The 19,893-nt window shown below is 41.8% G+C and overlaps 1 protein-coding gene across 3 annotated transcripts in view; it reads right to left on the bottom strand.

Moving 5' to 3' along the window:
• Positions 1-5,424: 5,424 nt before the first annotated feature.
• LOC106743726 (tumor necrosis factor alpha-induced protein 8-like protein) overlaps positions 5,425-19,893 on the bottom strand; it is a 21,719-nt gene continuing 7,250 nt past the window's right edge. Inside the window, exons 1-4 of one of the 3 annotated variants that reach the window (XM_014617854.1) lie at positions 14,452-14,576; positions 12,894-12,972; positions 9,669-9,949; positions 5,425-9,443 (exon numbers count right to left, since the gene is read on the bottom strand). In XM_014617854.1, the coding sequence (XP_014473340.1) occupies positions 9,090-9,443; positions 9,669-9,949; positions 12,894-12,951 (693 nt within the window). In that variant the 5' untranslated portion in view covers positions 12,952-12,972; positions 14,452-14,576 and the 3' untranslated portion in view covers positions 5,425-9,089. Of the gene's footprint in view, positions 9,444-9,668; positions 9,950-12,634; positions 12,756-12,893; positions 12,973-14,451; positions 14,577-19,893 lie in introns of those variants that run through there. The other 2 variants (XM_014617853.1, XM_014617852.1) reach the window with 2 other exon arrangements.

Here is a 19,893-nt window from a genome sequence, read left to right as displayed (position 1 = left end):
CGATTGAAATTTTAGTTATCGATGATATTCATTCTATCCGTGGAAAAAGAAGATTATTCCGTTGTCTCTGACTTTTCGAAGAACAATTCAATCGGAATGTCGTAGCGTAATTCCGCATTGTTCTTTTAATATTACATAACCGTGATGATTCAGCGTTCCACTAAAGTCTAAAGGTTACGTTTACTTTGCGAAAAGTATTTCTGTCACAACATATGTTTAAGTCTTGATTGATTTGAATTTTCGAGACGATTTGACTGTTATTAAGAGGAAAAGCGCGAAATTACGATGCTCTTCGAACTAGCGATGCTGTTAGGCACCGAAGAGGCACCAAGGAGTCTCGTGTTTCAGTTGAAAGATGTGACAATAATTCATCGGTTTTTGAGCGTTACTCTCCTCAGCTTTCCGCAAAGATAGTGGAATGCCGAATCCGTGAACCCTTTCGCTACAACAGACCGTGGACGTTTGTTAGGTGGACCGCACGCACAAAGAGCCAGCCTGAGGCATTACATTGTTGCACAGGGACACTGTTGACCCAGCTGCTTCGCAACAAGATGCGCACTAGTGGCTCGCTCCCCCCCACACAGCGGTAGCGCTTTTCCGTCCGACCTTGCCGTGGCGAAAGGGTTGACAAGGGAAATGTACATCAAGTGATACAGGGTGATTTAGAAAACGAGTCGTGGAATATAATGTGCGCAAGAAGAGAAAAAAGAAAACTAGATCGGAACTGTTCGTACGCACTCACTCGAACTTGCATCTTCTTTTGTCACCCTGTATTTTATCGTTTAATTTCCATTAAACCAAGGAACGAACTAGATAGATGAAGCACCGATGAAACGTGAAACTACCCGTGTATTGTTAAGAAAAACTTTGCAGATTAAAAGAACGTGACTTTTCAGTTCCACTGTACATGTTTTTTTTTTTCTTTAATTTACTTGTAAAATAATCGTAACATGTGTCGCCCGATCCTTTGTAGTCCAATAATTGTTCGTTGTCATCCGGTCTTTCCTACCTAGTCCGTGTCCGATAAGAGAGTAAATATTAGACGATATGTAAAACTTTTATGTTGTTAAACAAGCGAAATTGTGATTCATTACTTCTATATATAGGGTGTTCGATTCAATTTGTCCGAATTAATTTTGTAGAGTGGAGTTCTCCTCAAAAGATGAAAGAGTCAAAACAGGAAAATTAAGGAGGTAACTCGTAGTCAATTTCGAGTCACGCAAATTTACGGAAATTCCTGTCGGGGAAGGTGGTCAAATTCTTTTAATGGCAACTTCTACAGGAATAATATCAATCGATGGGGCCTGAAAAGACGAATTCAATAACCTTTCCGTAAATTTTACGTGACTCGAAATTGAGCTATCTCATCAATTTTCCTGTTTTGATTTCTCCGTTTGAGACAGCCTCCCACACAAATTAACCTGGATAGATTAAATCGAACAGCCTGTATGTGCGAATATGATGCATATTGTGTGTTGTATGCGTTGTTACAGCCGTCGGAATGTTATTTGTAACAGAATTGGCTGAGGTATGCTAGATATATATAGACCGCGGAAATTTATTTAACCGTATTCTAATTTTACAAAATAAAACACTACGCGCATGGGTCTTCCTCGAAAGATGACGCAAATCAGGTTGACCGAAAATAAACGATAAAAATTCTCCCCGTCGCGTTACAAAAATATTGCGCGCGTATTGTATGCATTATTATTACAATCGTCGGAATATTACGGTAGAATTAGCCGAGGTACGCTACGTCGCGAAAATTTATTTATTTCTAATTTAATGATTTTAAAGCGATACATAACGCGCGCACGGATCTCTCCCGGAAGATATCACGAGTCGGATTGACTAAAAAGGAAACAGCAAAAGTTCTCGCCGTTGTTACGAAAGTTGCTTCACTTCACGTATTTGTTTGCTCTATCGTGTGATTTTACAAAACTGTACAAATGGACGTTCGGAAAAGATATTTATCAACGAACTATAGCAATGAATATTAAGTTTTCGCAAGATACAATCTATCGAGTTGAAGTTGCAACACCGGCCTCGAAACAACAAATATGCAATGAACTTTTAGTGCGTAAAAAAAGAAAAAAAACTTACTTTAGCTTAATAGTATCAATAAAATTTTTAACTACATATTGCTATATCTCGTGTGTATTACGACGTCGCAAGTCCTAACTAATGGAATCAATTTTTTATTATAATTAACGTGTGGTAGAGCGAAAGAGAGAGAGAGAGAGAGAGAGGAGAGAGAGCGAACGAGTGAACGAAAGAGAGAGAGAGAAAGAGAGCGAGAATGCTATCCAGTAACAATAATTTAAGCAAAGAAAGATAATTCTAAATTGCTAGCGCAATAATCTTAGAAGTAATTTCATCTCTCTAATGAGAAAACGCACGGAGCTCTCCTCGCCGATCTCGACGACGAGGAACATCTCTGGGCGAGTCTCTCTCCTCGCAAGAACACATTTGACATTCATTTGCCTCCACCGCGAGTTTAGTCGAATCTTTCCCCGGCGTTTTAAATTGTGTAATTATATAGTATCGAGTTTAACGCGAAATATAATCTAACTGTTCAAGTTTGACCAAGCTCGTTGCCAAGCGCGTCGCCTTTTTGCCACAGCGGCGGCACGCTCGAGAATATTACCGATTACGAAGCGCGTGCATTTAAAGGGAGAAATGAAGGAAGAAAAACAAATGGAGCAGAGGGATACGTCAGTATGTTCGGTCTGTGATCGTACAAGCGCGTTTGTTGTGTGCAATCGAGAAGCATTTGTTTCTATCACAATATGTCGTAATGTATATCGCGTATATATGTATGTATGTGTATATACGTGTGTATACACGTGCGTACATGCATAAATATATACATACATACATGTAAATCCATCGACCATCGTCTTCTTCTTACCAAGTATCTCTTAACGATAATAATTAATCGATATAGGGAGTCCGACTATTTTCGATTTTAGTCGAACAAGCTCAATTCAGGAAGTAAGTTTCCCTCGGTTCAGTGTGCCCTGTGTATGTGTGTATACGTGTGTATATGTCGATGTTTACGGTCAGTACTTCGAGACATATATAATTAATCGTTCATCACGAGAATCATCAGTTCAGGATATCGGCTATTCAGGATGCGTTCTTCTGGCATATCCTAGCGAAATTGAGGCGCTTCTGTTCACATCACATCACAAAAAAGAAACTTATACGCTACCTGTTACGGGACTGTTACGGGGGGAATCATTTTCGATCGGAATCGCTCAATTACTCCCTAAACATCTATCGTGTTTTCTAGGAAAAACAGAATTATTTTGATCGGAATCTATTCCGAACAGTTCTATAATAGGTATGCACAGAGAGTCGATTGCGTATCTCAAAACGTAGCGAGAATCTACAAAAGTGAGCAAATTCACTAGGTGTTGACGAATGAGATTACAAATATTCTAGTAAATCCGCTCACTTTCGCAATACTCGCTATGTTTTAACATACACAATCGACCTCCAAATCGGCAAATCACTCGCAGTCGACGACGACGATGTTGAATCGTTATTATACCGTCTTGCGATAATAAATTCAGTATAAACAAATTTGCATGCATGCGTGCGTGGATGCGTGTGTGTGTGTGTGTGTGTGTGTGTGTGTGTGTGTGTGTGTGTGTGTGTGTGTGTGTGTGTGTGTCGAGACATATTTCCTACCTGCGTACCATGAGATTATGAGTTGTTAAAACGTATAATTATCGGGAATCACGATACTATACACGTAATAGGTAAATGTGTGCGTTGTATCCGATAGTTCTGTAGCCCCCTCCCCCCTCTCACAAATACATACGTTCATCTCTATGTAAACCATCCGATAATATAGCATATATATATGATATAAATACTATATACATATATATATATAAAAAGTGATTCACTGGAACGCGCTTTTTACGCGCGATTCACTGGAGCCGCACGGGCATTCGTTTCGCCAAAAAGGGAAGAGAAAGGAAAGGAACGAAGGGAGGATCCGTCGTTGTTAGCATAACCGCAGAGGACAGACGTTTATTAGCGTAATCACATACACACACATACACACACACACACCTTTGTGCTTTCCGAACCATGTGATGCACACAGGTGTTTAATACTCTCATCCGGTTGAAATATATTGCATATATAGACATACAAATATCTCTAAGTATTACGCTCACAGATATATACTTCAGATTCGCATCTGCAGCATCTGCAAACAGACACACATTCACAGCATCTGATAGCCTATTTTTATAAACGAGCAATAGTTAACGGGTAGCTACCGGAGATCTTCTCCCGGCATCGCTTCATGTCCGAATTATTTGGAACAACACCCTCACAGGATAACAAACGTGTACAAAAACCTGAATTCAAGCTGCTGCCACTCCTCGTCTTGCCTCGCATCTCGATTCGTATCGCGGGGCGTCTCTGAAAAAAAAAAAGAAACTCGCCTCTTCTAAACGGTGATAAGGGACGTAAAATACAGTAAAATTGTCCTGCAAACATGGTGTCGAAACGGATGTATTTGATGAGATCAATGTCATTGGAGGAAAACTGCCAAAGGCACCGGTAATTCTTATCAATTTACCGGGATAATTTTTGAACCAATTCTAATTGTGATTTGAACGGAGCAATTAATCCTTATATATTCAAGAACCATGGGAGAAATTGTGGAGTGCCGTCGTAGCTGCAAGCGACATTGCAAGTGATATTACAAATGTATTAGCACTTTGCACGAGAAGAAAAAAAAGGAAGGAAAGAGAAGTATTCGTCTGTAAGAAAGAAAGGTAGTAATTTGGCGAATTTGCTGTAACATTTGTCTCATTAAATACGCGTTTTCGACGCTTCTGCCGGGAGGGCACTTTTTTTACTCTGTCTTACCTCCCATTAAAGATCACCTTACGTAACAATAGACAAACGGTTACTCGATACTTTTATATCTGACATGAGAACACGCATTTGATATAAACATACAATTACGACCCGTCAAACCGTTCCGTGTGTCGCGTCGCGTTATCAATATAGTTGGCGACAGTCATAAACGTAAAACCAAAGAAAATAGAAAAAGAAAGAAAAAAAAAAGGAAGACAGTAATTACCGCGGTGGCAAGGTTTGAAGGCTGGCGATTTGATGATTTTAACCATGAATGCGAAAGAAAATACCTTTGCACACGCTCACGACGATTCAAGCGGACGAACGGATGAGGAGGAAACTGTATCGTTGTAAACTTTATATGTGCGACTTCGTATGTCTATGTAAATAAATATACCAAGCTCTTGAGACTGAAAAGATCGCAGTTTACCGTCGTTCACCGACGACTCCCCCTTCTCCTTCCTTTAACTTCGAAACACATTCGTAAGTCCGCTGTGCTCGGCACACCGAGAAGCGATAAAAAAGACTTTTGTGTGATCGATATGTTTATTAATAATAATTTATTATTAATGGCGTGGTGTATATATATCTCGTCCATACAACATTTCTCTTAATATCGACAATCGTCACAAATAACGTGTAAAGTGGGTGTATATCGCGTACAAAATGCGCATAGAGTGTGTCGACAAAGTCGTTCCCCCCGCTCCCCTCTTTTTCCCCCTTATACGAATGTGTGTGTATGTATATGTCTCTCGCTCTATGTATGTGTACACAGGCTGAGTCGGTAAAGTGTCACAAATTTATATCTCGGAAACAAAGCACTTTAGAGGTTTATGTTTCGAATAAAGGTTTCATGACTTCTTAAATATTTAATTAAAAAATACTTCATTACAGTGTTTAGAAGAGCTCTAAGCTACAAAAAATACGCAGTGAAAAGTGGGGATTTTCATTTAAGAAATCGGCACCTTGACCTTCGTGTGATCTTCAAATGACTATCTAAGATCAGACCGGAACGAAGTCACGAAACTTTTATACGATACATTTTTCTCTGAAATGCTTTGTTTCCGAGAAATATAAATTTGTAACATTTGAACTGACTCACCTGTATGCACGTCCGAGGGATATCTGATCGCGTGTAAATCGGGATATATAGGAATTGTTCCTTCGTATTCGATCGTGTAAATAAATGTGCTTGTGCATGCAAGTGGAAGGGAGAAGGGAGGAGAAAGAAAGAAAGAGAGACAGAGAGAGAGAGAGAGAGAAAGATTGTGATAATAGTGAATTATGTCGATCGGAACGCGACGCATCGCGGGATTTTTCCAATAAGTGTAAGTTCTTCGCTCGCTGTCCGGGCCGGTGCTGCCTATTCGCATATTACAAATTATTGCAGAGAGAACGTACATTCATATACTACGAATATATCACGAATATACGCTGTCTTTATTCATATATTGTGTCCGTTATTCGGCGGACGGTCACACCTGCGCAGGATGCGCCGCGAGCTCATCAAGTAGAATAACCGTATTTTGAATCTCGATCCCCCCTCTTTTCGCGGAAAACTCGAAAATTCGGCGAGAAACTCTGACATCACGAAAATCACCGCAAAACTTCACGAGATGCGAATTTTCAACAAAACTCGCTCTTAAATCTCCGAGAAACTTCCCATCCTCCTCGGTTTTAATCACAATATTTTCCTGACTTCGATGAAGCTCGAGGAAGAGCGCTTGTGCTCTAAAAGAGACGTCCTACGATTCCCCTCCCCCACCCTTTGCATTCGTCCACCTTTTCAAACCGCGAGATTATTTAAGTCACCGAAGAATTATTCGTAAATATTTCGCGTTGGTGTTTCTCGAACGTAGACCGGACGATCGATCGAACGTAGAGAAGACCGCTTCGTTATCGGAGTCCGAGTTTCGATCTCGTCCCCTAGCGGTCGCGTTATAATCCATAACGCGAAATAGCAATTGGAAATTACGCGGAGCACTCAGCCGGTCGCGTGACCGTCGGCCGGCGGTTTGACGCAAAAAAGATAGCCAGCGTTGCACGCGACGCTATCACCGGGGGCGGTTTTAAATACGAAGGACAATCCGTCCTACACGGCACGCGTCGATATTCGCTGGTCGAACGCAATCGGGTCTGACCGAGCCCGGCTTCAGCATCTTTCCGCACCGCCACCGTTTGCCGCGTTTCCCCACGACGCACCAGCCGCGCTACGCGCGAACGTCATTCGCAAAAATGGCAATAATTAAATTATAATTAAATCTAAAACGAATAGATAAGGTAGGTAACTTCATGTTCAATCGCGATCACAAGTGAAAATTGTATGTACAGTCGGCGTGATAAAAGTTGCAGCACCTTTCTTTCTCGATGAGTCCGTGGCAACGCTTTCGGTGTCCAATAGGAGAATTCGCTCTTTAATCATTCCCAAGAAATACATTTTCCTATTGGGTACGAAGTGTGTTACGAGACTCGTTGAGAAAAGAAGTGTTGCAGCTTTTATATGCCGACTATACCGAAACGAGTACCTGTCCGATTTCACGATCTACACAAAAAACGTTCGGTCGAATTTACTCGACGATGACCAAACGAGCGCGTTTTAGCGTTAAAGGGAAATAGAATTTCTGGTTTTTATGAATCAATTTCAGTTCTTTTAACCGAAAATTCGATTTCCTTCGACGAAACGTGTTGGGTTTGCGTTGCCGTTCTTTCCGTGCGGAATGACTTTTATGAGTTTAGTTGCAGTTTCACACCGTGATCGTGTGCGCAAGGGCCGTGCGTTCAATGCGCCTCAGCTTCTCGAACGCGTGTGACGCGCATCATCGTGAATGATACTTCTAATACGATCGTTTCTCGGAATCACATATGACGATCGTTTTACGATTTTTGCTTACTTAGTAAAAGTTATAAAACTCGTCGTATAGAACGGAGTGTCTACGATAAGGATAGTAAGCTTTAGGCCGTAAGGAATTGATCGATCACAATCGATTATTCTTGCCTCATTCGACCGTCATTGGTCAATTTCTTGAAGTGGCAAGAAGCTTACTACACTTATTGCAGACGCCGCTTAAGAGAGTCAGTTGACTCGGCACGCAAAATGAGAATAGAGAATAATGATATGTCGCACGTGTGCTCGAATAAATTCTACAGTTGGACCGTGAGAATTTATTTAGACTCTAGGAAAAATATGTATCCTCTCTTCGCGTGTGTATATAAAGTTCTAAAAAAGGCGAAAACGAGAGAGTAACCGGGGAGTGTCGTCAAATACGCGCGATCTCGACATTTCGCCTTGCCGGCCCGCGCCTGGCGTAAGCTCGTTATTTCCTCTTTTGGTATGGATTGGCAATTGGTATCCTGCGCGTGCGTCTGTATGTGTGCGTGTACCCGACGCAAATATAATACACATATACTTCGTATATACATACATACGTACGTACGTACAGTCGATAGGTAACGCCCCGGGTAAGAGATGTTCTTAAAGTAAGCGGAGTATTAGATGATTATTGCGATAAATCAGTGAGCGTGGTCCGGCCACGTGCTGGCCGGGTGCCCAGCTCGGAGGGGGGATGGTCGCGAGCAAGAAAAACACCTTTGTTTATAATCTACCGCTACGACAAACTACACGTCGTCACCGGGGTTGGGGAAGTCGCGTTTTCGAAGTAACTCGCGTCACCATTCACGGAGAAAATATTATAACAAAAATTACCATAAAATTAAATAACAATGTTATAATTTCCCACTCGGCAACGTAACGGTTACATATAACGCACGTTACATCGCACTTACATTATTACGTGAGAAATTATAACATTGCAATGTTACCGTTCGTTTGTGTTTACTGGGCTGTAATTTGTAGCTTGTAATTTGCAACTTGTCACTTTTAATTTGTAATATATGACTCTCTAACGGTGATGCTTCCCAATCCCGGTCGTCACACCGAGAGTATGCGGCACGTCCGGTTTACTACAGCGTGTACGAAACAACGTTCGACGAAGCTCACGCGTATGTATGTGTGTGTTCGTGTATGCATGTGTGTATACAGTGGTCTCGTTGCCGTGTCCTCGTCCTCGCGACTTCTCGTCCCCATGACTCGTCATCGATCACGATCCGCGAAGCCGTCGCCGAGGGAGATGGAGGCGCCCGCTTCGCGAACGACGATTCGTCGCCACCGCCATAGCCGACGTGGTCCCGACATCCTCGATGAATCAAAGCCGCCTGGCATCCAGCGCCTTGTTGAGGTCACTGACTAGCATACCGAGGACGGGTCTATGCTCGGAATCGTATCTGAACACCGAGTCCAAGAATTTTGGATACGACAGGAAGTCGAACACTTGGTCGCAGCGCTGCGACGACTTGTCGGTGAGGTGCGGCTTTATCAGTTCCTGTATCAGTGACCGGCAGCGCTCCAGGGATCCCGACAGGTATTCCTGGTCGTAACTGTAGTCCACCTCGTAGAACGAGACGACGGTCATCGCCATCGCTCCCAAGGCCTCCCGGATTTCTTCCAGCTTCTCCGCGTCGCTCGGACGGAATTGGTGGCTGCGTTGCACGAGCCCGATCTGGGGAATGTCGGAAACGAGTATTGTCAATTCTTATATTATATGATTGATATAATATAAATTAATAATATTTATATTATATAAATTACACAATATAAATATATATATTTTTATAAAAATTGCCATGAAAAGGATTTTTATAATTTTAATTGCTATAAAAATTTACTAAGAAATATTGGAGTAATTATTTACTTGAATCTAGCGTTTTTTTTTTTAATTAATTACCTTAATAGACAACTTAACGATGTTCTTTAGAACCTTCTCGGGCTCTTTCTTGTCCAAGTGCGGGTTGCTCTTAGCGACGCTCTCCATCAGCTTGTACAGGTTGTCGAGCAACGACGCCGTGGCGTCGTCGATGAAGAGCGACCGGCCGGCCCCGGTGGACACTATACGACCTAGCAACTTCTTCTGGGCACGCAGCCCTAAGTCGCGAGTGCGACTTCCGGTCCCACCTCCGGCGGTGTAAGAGCCGCCGCCACCTCCGATTCCGTTCGCCGACTGCATCACTGCAATGATTTTCGCACGCGGTAAATGACCTCGCGATTCAAAGGGCGACTCGAAGAAGAGATTGGAAGTCGTTTCGATTCAACGAAGCCACGTGAAGCCAAAAGAATGTTGTTTTATTTTATGCATTAGTCGGAAAACATGAATACAATTTATTTGCGCATGAAACTATAAAAAACAACGAATTTTATCAAAATTAAATTACCATCTTATTCACCGTAATTTTGCCATAAGTAATCGTCACTTGGAATTTGACGGTAATTTTACATCTTTAATTTCAAAATGTATTTGTTAGCTCAACAAGTAATTCCCACGTGAAGATATCGCATTCTTACTTTGAAAAAGTGCGCAGCCGCAGGGCCGTCAAACGTGAAAATATTCGAAATTTTATGAAAATAAATGATAAAAAGAGAGATAAGCTGCTAATAAGAGCTGGAAATTCGAAAATTATCGACAATATAAATTTAACACGCGGACCGGATTTCCACGGATGATCGTCCCCTTGCTGAAGTTCGAATAACCGAAGTTACGGTAAATACATACCGGAGTCAAAATTTTCATTCCGCGTTAACTCCGCAAATTTCATCTAACTTGAAAGGAACCAGCGGAGAATCTCAAAGTGCGACGCTATACAGACTATTGCCGTTCGATACTACGAATATTTATTTACCGTCATTTTCTCCACGTAAGGCTCAATAATAGCGCGCCAATAATACCAACGAAGATTTAAATTTGGACTCGGCACGACAATAATAAAGCTTCAAACAGAAGCGAAGAGAAAATGCTGATGCGGATTCAAAGTGGAACTCACGGGGATATTTCGAGAACGTTTTTCAACTGTTGTCTATCGTTATTGTCGTTTATCGACCACTAAAATTATGCGCGCGGTATTTGCGGGCAATTACGCTTGGCGATGGATGCTTTTGCCCTTTTTGCCGATTGCCTCGGCAGCCTCGCGCGTCGTCATCGCATCATACGGCTTTTTTACCATATATCGATTCTCCTAGACATTTCGTGTACAACATGACTAGGGGAATCGATATATGTTTAAAAAATCACATAATTCCATTTAAAAAATTCACGATGACCTTGATATGACCTTGGAAGGTCCACCTAAGATCTAATTAATATCTTTATCTTTTTCCCTCTTCAACCCAAACAACTTTTATCTAAAATATTTTTTCCTATCATGCACGTTTTCAGAGAAAACAGCTTGTAATGCTTTAAATGACTCACCCCGTATATGTTGATGTTGCTTTAATATTAGTATTATATATTGAAATTTTTATAATATATTTATTCACGCAAATTAGTTTTTTCCTGTTGTGCAATACCAAAAAATATCGGTGTGAAAACGATATTTCTGATACCGATTTCAATCCCTGGTCTGAACATTTTTTCCCGATACAATTTCGGAACGCAGCCGATGAAAGAATTTATCCAATGAAAGAATTTAACTTCTAGGAATTGATCAAACACATGATTTCTCATTAGACCACCGACTGCACTCCGAATCATATTAGAAAAAAAATGCTTAAAACCAACCCAATGTAGTTTTCTGCGCTCGACTTATTGTGTTTCGAGCGAGCCAACGAGCGCGTGCCGACCGACGTCTGTCGATGATCGGTGAGGGGTTTTTGCTCTTCGATTGTTTTGCCAGCTGATTGTTTCGGTACGTCACGTATATATTTTCCTGTATCCGAAATATTGCTTTGCCAGTCGACGAGCGAGGCAGATATGCATAACGACGCGAAACACGTGTATCGGTGCGAGATTAAAATCTTCCGCTGGCTGTTAAAATATTGAATCGGGCTCTCGTGGGCGCCGGCTTAATAATTAACACACGTTTCCGACCGAATCCGACGTGTCCACGCGAATGTCAGTGTCGGTGCCAATGTCAATGCCACAGTGGGGCATCCGGAGTAGTCGGAAACAGAATGGGAGTTGGATCTTGGAAGCCGGGACGGAAGATGCAGAACACGATGTGTCGTATGTTTCCAAGTATGTCGAATCGTTTTATTAATCGCACGGTACATTTCCGATGTTAACGGATGTCTGATGAATTCACCGAGAGTAAAGAGCCGTCTACAATAATCGTAAAGTATGCAGTGAGACGTAAGCAGTAAATTAATTGATCAACCACGGTCGATTATTCTTGTAAAACGTTTTATTCTGCAAAATTGCTGTAAATTGTATTATTCTGTAAAATGCAATTGGTCAACCAGCTTACTGCTTACGTCTTGCTGCATACTTTGCGGCTATTGTAGACGGTCTTTAAAACCCATTGAGACACGAAATAATGGGCACCAGTGGTCACCGCACCGGCGGTCACGTGTCAAAAACTCGTGCCCGCACGTTGACGTAAACCTCTCGCAGCGTCTCGCTCGGCGAGGAGTAAAAAAAGTGGGTCGCTTGTATGCTCCTCGAATCTGAATTGCTTTAATAACCCGATCTGCGACCGAGAGCGAAAACAAAAGAATCGCGGGAGGCGAATGTGGCGCAAAGGTAAGGAAAGTACGGCGACCCCGAGCGAAACGCTCTGCGATTTCCAGCCTCCTGAGAACGGAGGCGAAAGCGACGGCGGCGGCTACGACTGTGGATTCTTTTTAGACGCGATAAGAGACGAGGGAGACCTGCATGCGGCGGTGCCATTCACGTTGACATTCGTTTCGCATCGTCGTACTCACCATCGAACATCGGTAGACCGCCGTTTCCTCTGGCTCGTGATAGCGGGGATGATAAATAATGAGATAAAGTAGCAGCGTGAACGACGCGTGTTTCGTGCGACCCAAACTCAGGCAAACGTAACTAAAATCAACGGACAACTTAAAAACGATCAGAATCTCGAAGAACGTAATAAAACGTAAATCAATGAACCAATGAATCGTGAGAATCGTGAGAAAATATAATCGAAGTGATACGCGACGTCGCTCGATTTTTCTCTACCTTGATTGCAGTCGGTGACGGCCACCAGGTGATAAAGCAGCCAGCTCTGCAATTCCATCACGGCCGTGCCCCACGCCACCTACGAAAATTACAATCCAGATTTGTGAAAGTGTTTGAGATTTGTTACTTTTTATGTTTCTTTTCATTTGCGAGCTGAGGTAATGGCCATCGTCACCTTGAATTGTCTTCGAAATGTGAGAATAAGAGACAATCACATTCCGTTGATGTAAACTTTGTTCATCTCCCTCTTCATTCTGGCCTTTCATGGAATATTTTTACAAATTAAACCTCAATTTGTGTGTCTCTTGCAAAATAGTCTCATTTATCTATACAATGGTTTTATTTATATTGTAAAATATCTTTATTCCTCGAAGACATTCAAGATGGTGATAGTTATTGCCTCACTCTGTACAGTGCATATTTTTCCGAATATTTATAACGACATTCGCAAAGAAAGAAGAAGAAAATAACGAAGAAAAAAAGAACGTTGGCGTAAGATCGCAATTTTCGGTCGAAAAGTTTCACACGCGGGACTATCAATTTCGCCTCGTTACCGCCGATTAAGCGCCGCCGCGATTAAGAACCAAGGATGAGAATTATTCCGTTTGCGATACGAGGAACGCGCGGATCGTCCACGATGACGTTCATCCGTGGAAGAAGCGCTCCTGTCTTCAGTATGCCGAGATGAGATAATATTTCACGGATATATCTATTTGCTCGCTGCCTCGAGGGAAAATATCACGGGCCTGGTCTTTGCGCTCATCTCGTTTCTCGTAAATATTCTTATAAAATGCCGCTCGCAACCTTGTACCGGCGCCTGCCAGCCTTGACACCGATAGCTTTTTCAACAAGATGATACCTTCGAGGATGCGACACCCCCCTTCTTTTCTTCGTTTTGTTAGACCTTCGAGTACTTTCAGCCGTTTTACNATATATATATATATATATATATATAATTTATATAAAATTTCGCGAGGTAGAAGAGGAGATCGCGGAGCGATGCCGACTTTGCACCGTGTCGTCGACGACGAAGATCGCGGCAGCTCGATACGCATGGTCGCGTATATTCAATTAAAGCAAAAAGTGCAACTGAACTTTTTTCCGATATACAGAGACATCGTTGCACAGAAAAAGTGACTATATATGACTTCAATAGAAGACAGATTTTGTTACAACCTTTACCTTTACCTCGTTTTTCATCTTCAACGAAAGAGATGATCAAACTTATTCCAATTGCATCCGATATACTAGATTTATACGAAAGATCACATCTTTTTAGATAATTTTCTCTTCTAGAAAGTTATTAATTTGAGTATTAAAAGTGAAGCAAGAAGACTTCGGCAGGTGTCTGAGGAAGCCAAGTTGCGGCATTAAAAGTTGGTGGCAATTATTTGTGTTCTTTTTTTTGTACAACTTCCTCTTGTAAGAAGTTGTTAATTTAGGTAATAAAAGTGGAACAGGAAAACCTCGTTAGGAGCCGGAAAAAACAGCAGGTCGATATTGCTTATTTTATCCACAAAATGTATCGATGCGACACGTGGAAATCCGATAATTTCACCTCAAATTTTATCCGACGAACACGACGAACTTCCTTGCACCGACCTAACGTGCATACGAATGCCCGGAAAAATCGTCGAGTATATACACTCGCGCTCGAAATCTCGCGTATTTTCGGGTCCCTCGAGCTCGAGGGATTCGCGTCGAGAGGCGATCAGCGCGGCGGCATGGCGCGTAGTCGCGAGCCTCTCCCATATTTGTGCAATTTGTCTCAACGAGCGTGAACGGTCCTAATGCTGGAAATGAAACGTAATACGAGCCGACGTTCGTGTCGCACGCCACACTCGTGAGAGTGAGTGAGACGCGCACGCACGCACGCACGCTTACGTTCGCGCTATAAGGCACTATACCTTTCTGAGTTGGATCGATTTGTAAGGAGCGTCAAGGCAAGCCAGAGACTCTCATTCACCTTTGAACGGCGAGAGCGACGAACAGCGGCCGGTCGATTAAAAACCTAAGCGAGAAAATTCACCTTCGACCCGCTGGGGGAAAATATTGCTAATCCCTTTACGAATTTTCGTCGTTTCCGGCGCCAATCGTATTTTTTCTTGTACCAACAGAAAAGTAACAATAGTGATATATAGGGTGAGGAAATAACTATTATCATTTCGTGAATATCTTCGAAAAATAAAAATATGTCGCTATATAAACAAAAAAATATATATACATCACATAAGAGACAAACTGAAATTTAATTTATAAAAATATTTTATTAACGACTTCATATATATAAAAGCAGAAAAGTTTACATTTAAAGAAAGTAAGTTTTCGAAATGATGACTATCGGTATCAATGCAACTTTTGTTATAAGAATTAAATTAAATTAAGTTAAATTTTCCTCCTATTCTCGCATCTCAAAAAGATATTCAACATGGTAATTAGTTACGACCTCGTTTCTATACATTAATTATTAGCCACATTATAATAGCCTTCGCAATAACAAATGGCTCCCCTGACTGTATTTATTTCGCCGTAATTAATTCATCGTGCAATTATAATCGCAAATACTAAACATTTTTTCTCAGTGCCAGCTCAGTGCCAGCTTTTTCTGGTTTTATAATTCAACCTTGCGACATTTCATTAATTAAACAACCGACGAGATTTCATCGTACGCAATATTATCATGAAATCTCATCGCGAAGGAGGACATTTCTCGAGGCAGACTTTGTCGTTATACGATAGGAAAGAGAGAGAGAAAGAGTATTCGTGATTGAAGGATTTAGGAAATTAACGACACGGGTGGTATAAATTATGCATGGAGCGGAAGGTTAAGCATTCAGGACGAGAAAAAAAATCAGGCTTCAGACCGCGAGAAACGTGCGCGCAAGAGAAAGAGAGAAAAAAGATTCCCGGCGACCAAAATACGATTTATTGTCGTCTGAATATTGCATGAAAAATACGATTGCTTTTGATTCTCATCGGAATTTCGATTAACCTCTTCCCCGCCTGAGTAGTGTTCTTCTCCCCATGTGAAAACCGACCGTCGGCTGCGCGGTATTAATTTCCGCCTATTCTTAGCGATGACCGAAACAGGACGCATTCTTATGGAAATAAAGTTTATCGTACATTTTATCGTATCTTCACGCATCCTGGCGATACGACTGCATGAGGCGGTTGTGCGTACAAAAAAGCGACCGAAACCGTGGGACGCCGCGAATGTAAGAATTTCAGAAAATTTGGAAGAAACGAAAATGCGATATGATAAAGGAATGTAAATGAACGTCGGAAAATAAAGCGACGTTATACGTCGTTTCTGCCCCTCTGTTTAAGCGTCCCGAGTTCATTTTCTGAGTTTTAATATCGTTAATTCTTCTCTCGTCGCGGTCCTCTCTCTCTTTCTCTCTCTCTCGCGTGAATTCACAATCTCGCCGATCTCACGCTCCGTTATCCTGAGATAATAGTATTTGATGCTGGTGCATGACTACAATTGTGGACAGTGAAATAATTATGGTCGGTTAAAACTATTCTTGCAGCGAGGTAGCCGCTACAAAGTTAATGATAATAGCCTCATATGAATACGCCGGTGCGTTCCACTTTTTCGTTCAAACAGCGAAAGGTACGGTGTGTCCAAAATGACCATAATTTTAGCGAAATCAGCCACCCTTTTCTCTCATTATGCAAAGGGAACGACGAAACATGGAGGAAATGCGCATGTTATTTCTCATCGAATTTGCAACCCTGCACACGTTTCATATGAAAAAACAAAATTTTACAAGGAACGGGCATTCAATGATTAGTTTAGGATGTTCATTTTGCTTAACGTGATGAGCATTTATTCCTTTACATTCTTATGCGTTTGGCGTCGAAACCAACTTACTGGCATACTTTGTTCATCTGCGTTTTCACCACGTATATATACCGCGTATATATATAGGTGATAAGAATGAAATATATTTCATTCTTATCACCTTGTTAATCCCAGCTGGCCATATTCCGATCCAGTGGACTCGCTGAACGTTTTTCGGCTTTTTAATTCTCACATGATATACTATTTCTTTTCTCAAAGTATCAAAGTAAGGTGTCTGCTACGGACGAACGAACGTTACTTTTTCATAAATCGCACATTCGCAAAATCACTTGAGAATTTTTTTCCAACAACGCTCTTCTTCTTGTGACAATAGATTTAATTTGAACCCGGATCATTTTCCCGGCCTGATATCATAAACATCTTATTCACACTCTGTATTTCCAATTCCCACATTACAAGCTTAAAAATATTAAAAATATTAATTAGAATGAAAATGGCAAGGCGACAAAGTCGAGCGGTCTCACGGACCAGGATGTGACTAGCTGGAGTTAATTTAAATCGAAGAGGGTCCAAGCGATCGGGACTGAAGAATTCGTTCGATTTCATCAGATATTTATCAGATATAAGCATCTTTCCTTTAATATTAAATATTGTTTTGCTCTGGGGAAGCAACGCTTGCTTCTTACCCGCCCTTTATTGCTATCGATCGCATACGTTTCAGACATCTGGTACATTGGGAAAATACGAGGAGAAATTGCTGCAATTTGTGCAAAATTTACTATTTTTTCGTCTATATACACGCACATTCATTCCGTGGAGCAGTCGCGGAGGAAGATGCGTGAGAGCGCGTGTTTCGTTACGAATGATCGATCGTGTAGGCACTTTCGCTCTCTCTTTCTCGTTTCCGTCGACAGGCCGGAGCTCCGCTCGCGGCCGGGCCTTCGCTCACGGGCGGGCGCCGTGGCCATCGGCGCTTTTTAGAAGCACGAGCGGCCGAGCACCTGTGCTCGGTCGCGTGCTCCTTCAAACGTCGCCGCCGCCGCCATCGTTAGGCGCGGCATCATTTTGGCCGCCAACGAACCGACCGTTTTCGCGAGACACCGAGCGCGATTCCGAGGGTTTTCCAACCTTCTCCCCGTCTCCAGCCAGTTTAAATAGAGCTATCCTTTGTCAATTATCGCTCAGCAAAATTATACGCGACATTGCGGCGAGAGATGTTCTTGAATCGGCACGAAGATGACGTTACGTAATTTCGTACGAACACGAAAATATTCGACAAACACGGAACGAAATCCGGAACGAGGCGAGTTTCTTTCGCGTCTTATCTGTCGTTTTGCCCTACTTTTCTGATAAGATAACTTGGAGGTAAAGAAAAAAGGGAACAAAGGACGGAGTTTCACGGCTAATTCAAAGTCGGCTCTTAACGAAAAAGGGCCGAGGTAATCTCGCCGATTAGGATTTATTCGTCGATCTCTCGATTTTTGGAGCCCGTCTCTGAAATCGAACGATCTTAAAATTGGTTGTTCTAAAGCTCTCAGCGAGAATAATTATGTATTTATTGTTCTTATTATGGACGGAGTGAGACAACAATTATTACCGTCTCGAATATTCTCGAACTATGAGAATAGGAGAAAAATTGATTTAATAGAAATTAAACTTTGCTCATCTTTACCTAGTTGTTGATAAAGTACTTTTATTTTTACAAGATACTCAAGATGATAATGGTTATTGCCTCACCCTGTGTAAAAAAGCTTTTAATATTATTACGTAAATTAATTCGATGTTCTTAGTTTTACTCATTTACAATAAGCATTTTAAATTTAAACATTTTTCCGCTCAATTATGATTTTAAAGAGTTGCTATCTATGTTTACAAAACACCACGTAACATCGCAGAATGATCAATGTAACCTCAGAAAATAAGAGTATCGCATAATCATAGTATCGCTATCGATAAATCGCATATTCGGCATTGCATTCTTTTTACATTTTAACTGCAAAAAGTGTTGCTGCTCGAACAAATTAGTTAGCCAACTATTGCCTGATGTTTGGCGAACGTTAGCAAACGGTTAGCCAACCAATTTATGCTGCTCGGGCCTGAAGCCACAAAAATGATTTATTCAGCTCTTAATGAAGACGTAGTGAGTCATACAATTTGTAAGAAATAGTATCAGAGATTCCGAGAAGATTTCGAGATGGCCTGTGTGTGTGTGCGTGTGCGTGCGTGCGTGAGCTTCACGACATGCTCAACACCTCACATGGCAAAGGGAACATGACGTCCACGAAGACGTCATTTTTAATATGGGCTGGGAAGTTATATGGAAGATTTTATTAACGCTATTTCTTATTTTATTAGTCCTATTCCTTAGTGTCATTGAAAATTTCCAATCATGGCCATTATATTGCGAATATTCGTGCATCATGACTGTTAATAATTCGATAAATCGGCAACGAGGTTCAACGGAAATAATATTTCACATTTTCAATAAAAAAAAAAAAAAAGAAGTCGATTTCATTAAATATGGTTCCACTGAAACAAAGTTCTTTAATATTTTTCTAACATAGTGTTATTTCTTTCAAACAAGATATCGCTTGCGACAACCATTGCAATATTTGGATGCAAATATAAAAGAAATATGTTACTTGACGTAAAGAAATATTTATTGTTTGAGAAACCGAACAATCCTGTTTGTTGAATCGAACATTCGCTTGCTCCATTCTAAAAGAGAAATTTCTTTCGATCAAAGAAATTTTATTAAATCCAAAGGAATCCCTTCCGTGCATGCAACATTCAAAAGCGACTTTCTCTCTTTCCTCCCTTCACCGACGCGATCCAACGGCCGCTGATGAGCGAAATGAGCGAAATTACGGAGGCGGTATCGCTCGTATCGCACCCGGCCGAGTTCGGCGCTCTCGACGAAACAATGTCCGCCGGTAAACTACAGCCACGCGCACTGAGGACGGCAAACGTAATTATCGGTTCTCCATACACGTGCGCGTGGTCGCGCGCGCGCTCCGAATATCGGTGTCGCGCGCGCGGCTCGATACCTCCTCCTCTCCTTCCGCGGGGCGCGCGAGGTTTAACGTGGCCCGCTTTTGCGTCGACCGCTGCTCGACAGGCCGGCGACGAGTTGAATTTTATTAACGTCGATGCGACGTGGTTAGACGCGGATCGGAGGACTCGCCGGGGGGGGGG

This window comes from Dinoponera quadriceps, unplaced genomic scaffold (genome assembly GCF_001313825.1).
Source record: "Dinoponera quadriceps isolate SergipeBrazil2010 unplaced genomic scaffold, ASM131382v1 scaffold690, whole genome shotgun sequence".
Lineage (NCBI taxonomy): Eukaryota > Metazoa > Arthropoda > Insecta > Hymenoptera > Formicidae > Dinoponera > Dinoponera quadriceps.
Note: the sequence above shows the minus strand (reverse complement) of the source record. Positions and strands in the feature narration are given on the sequence as shown.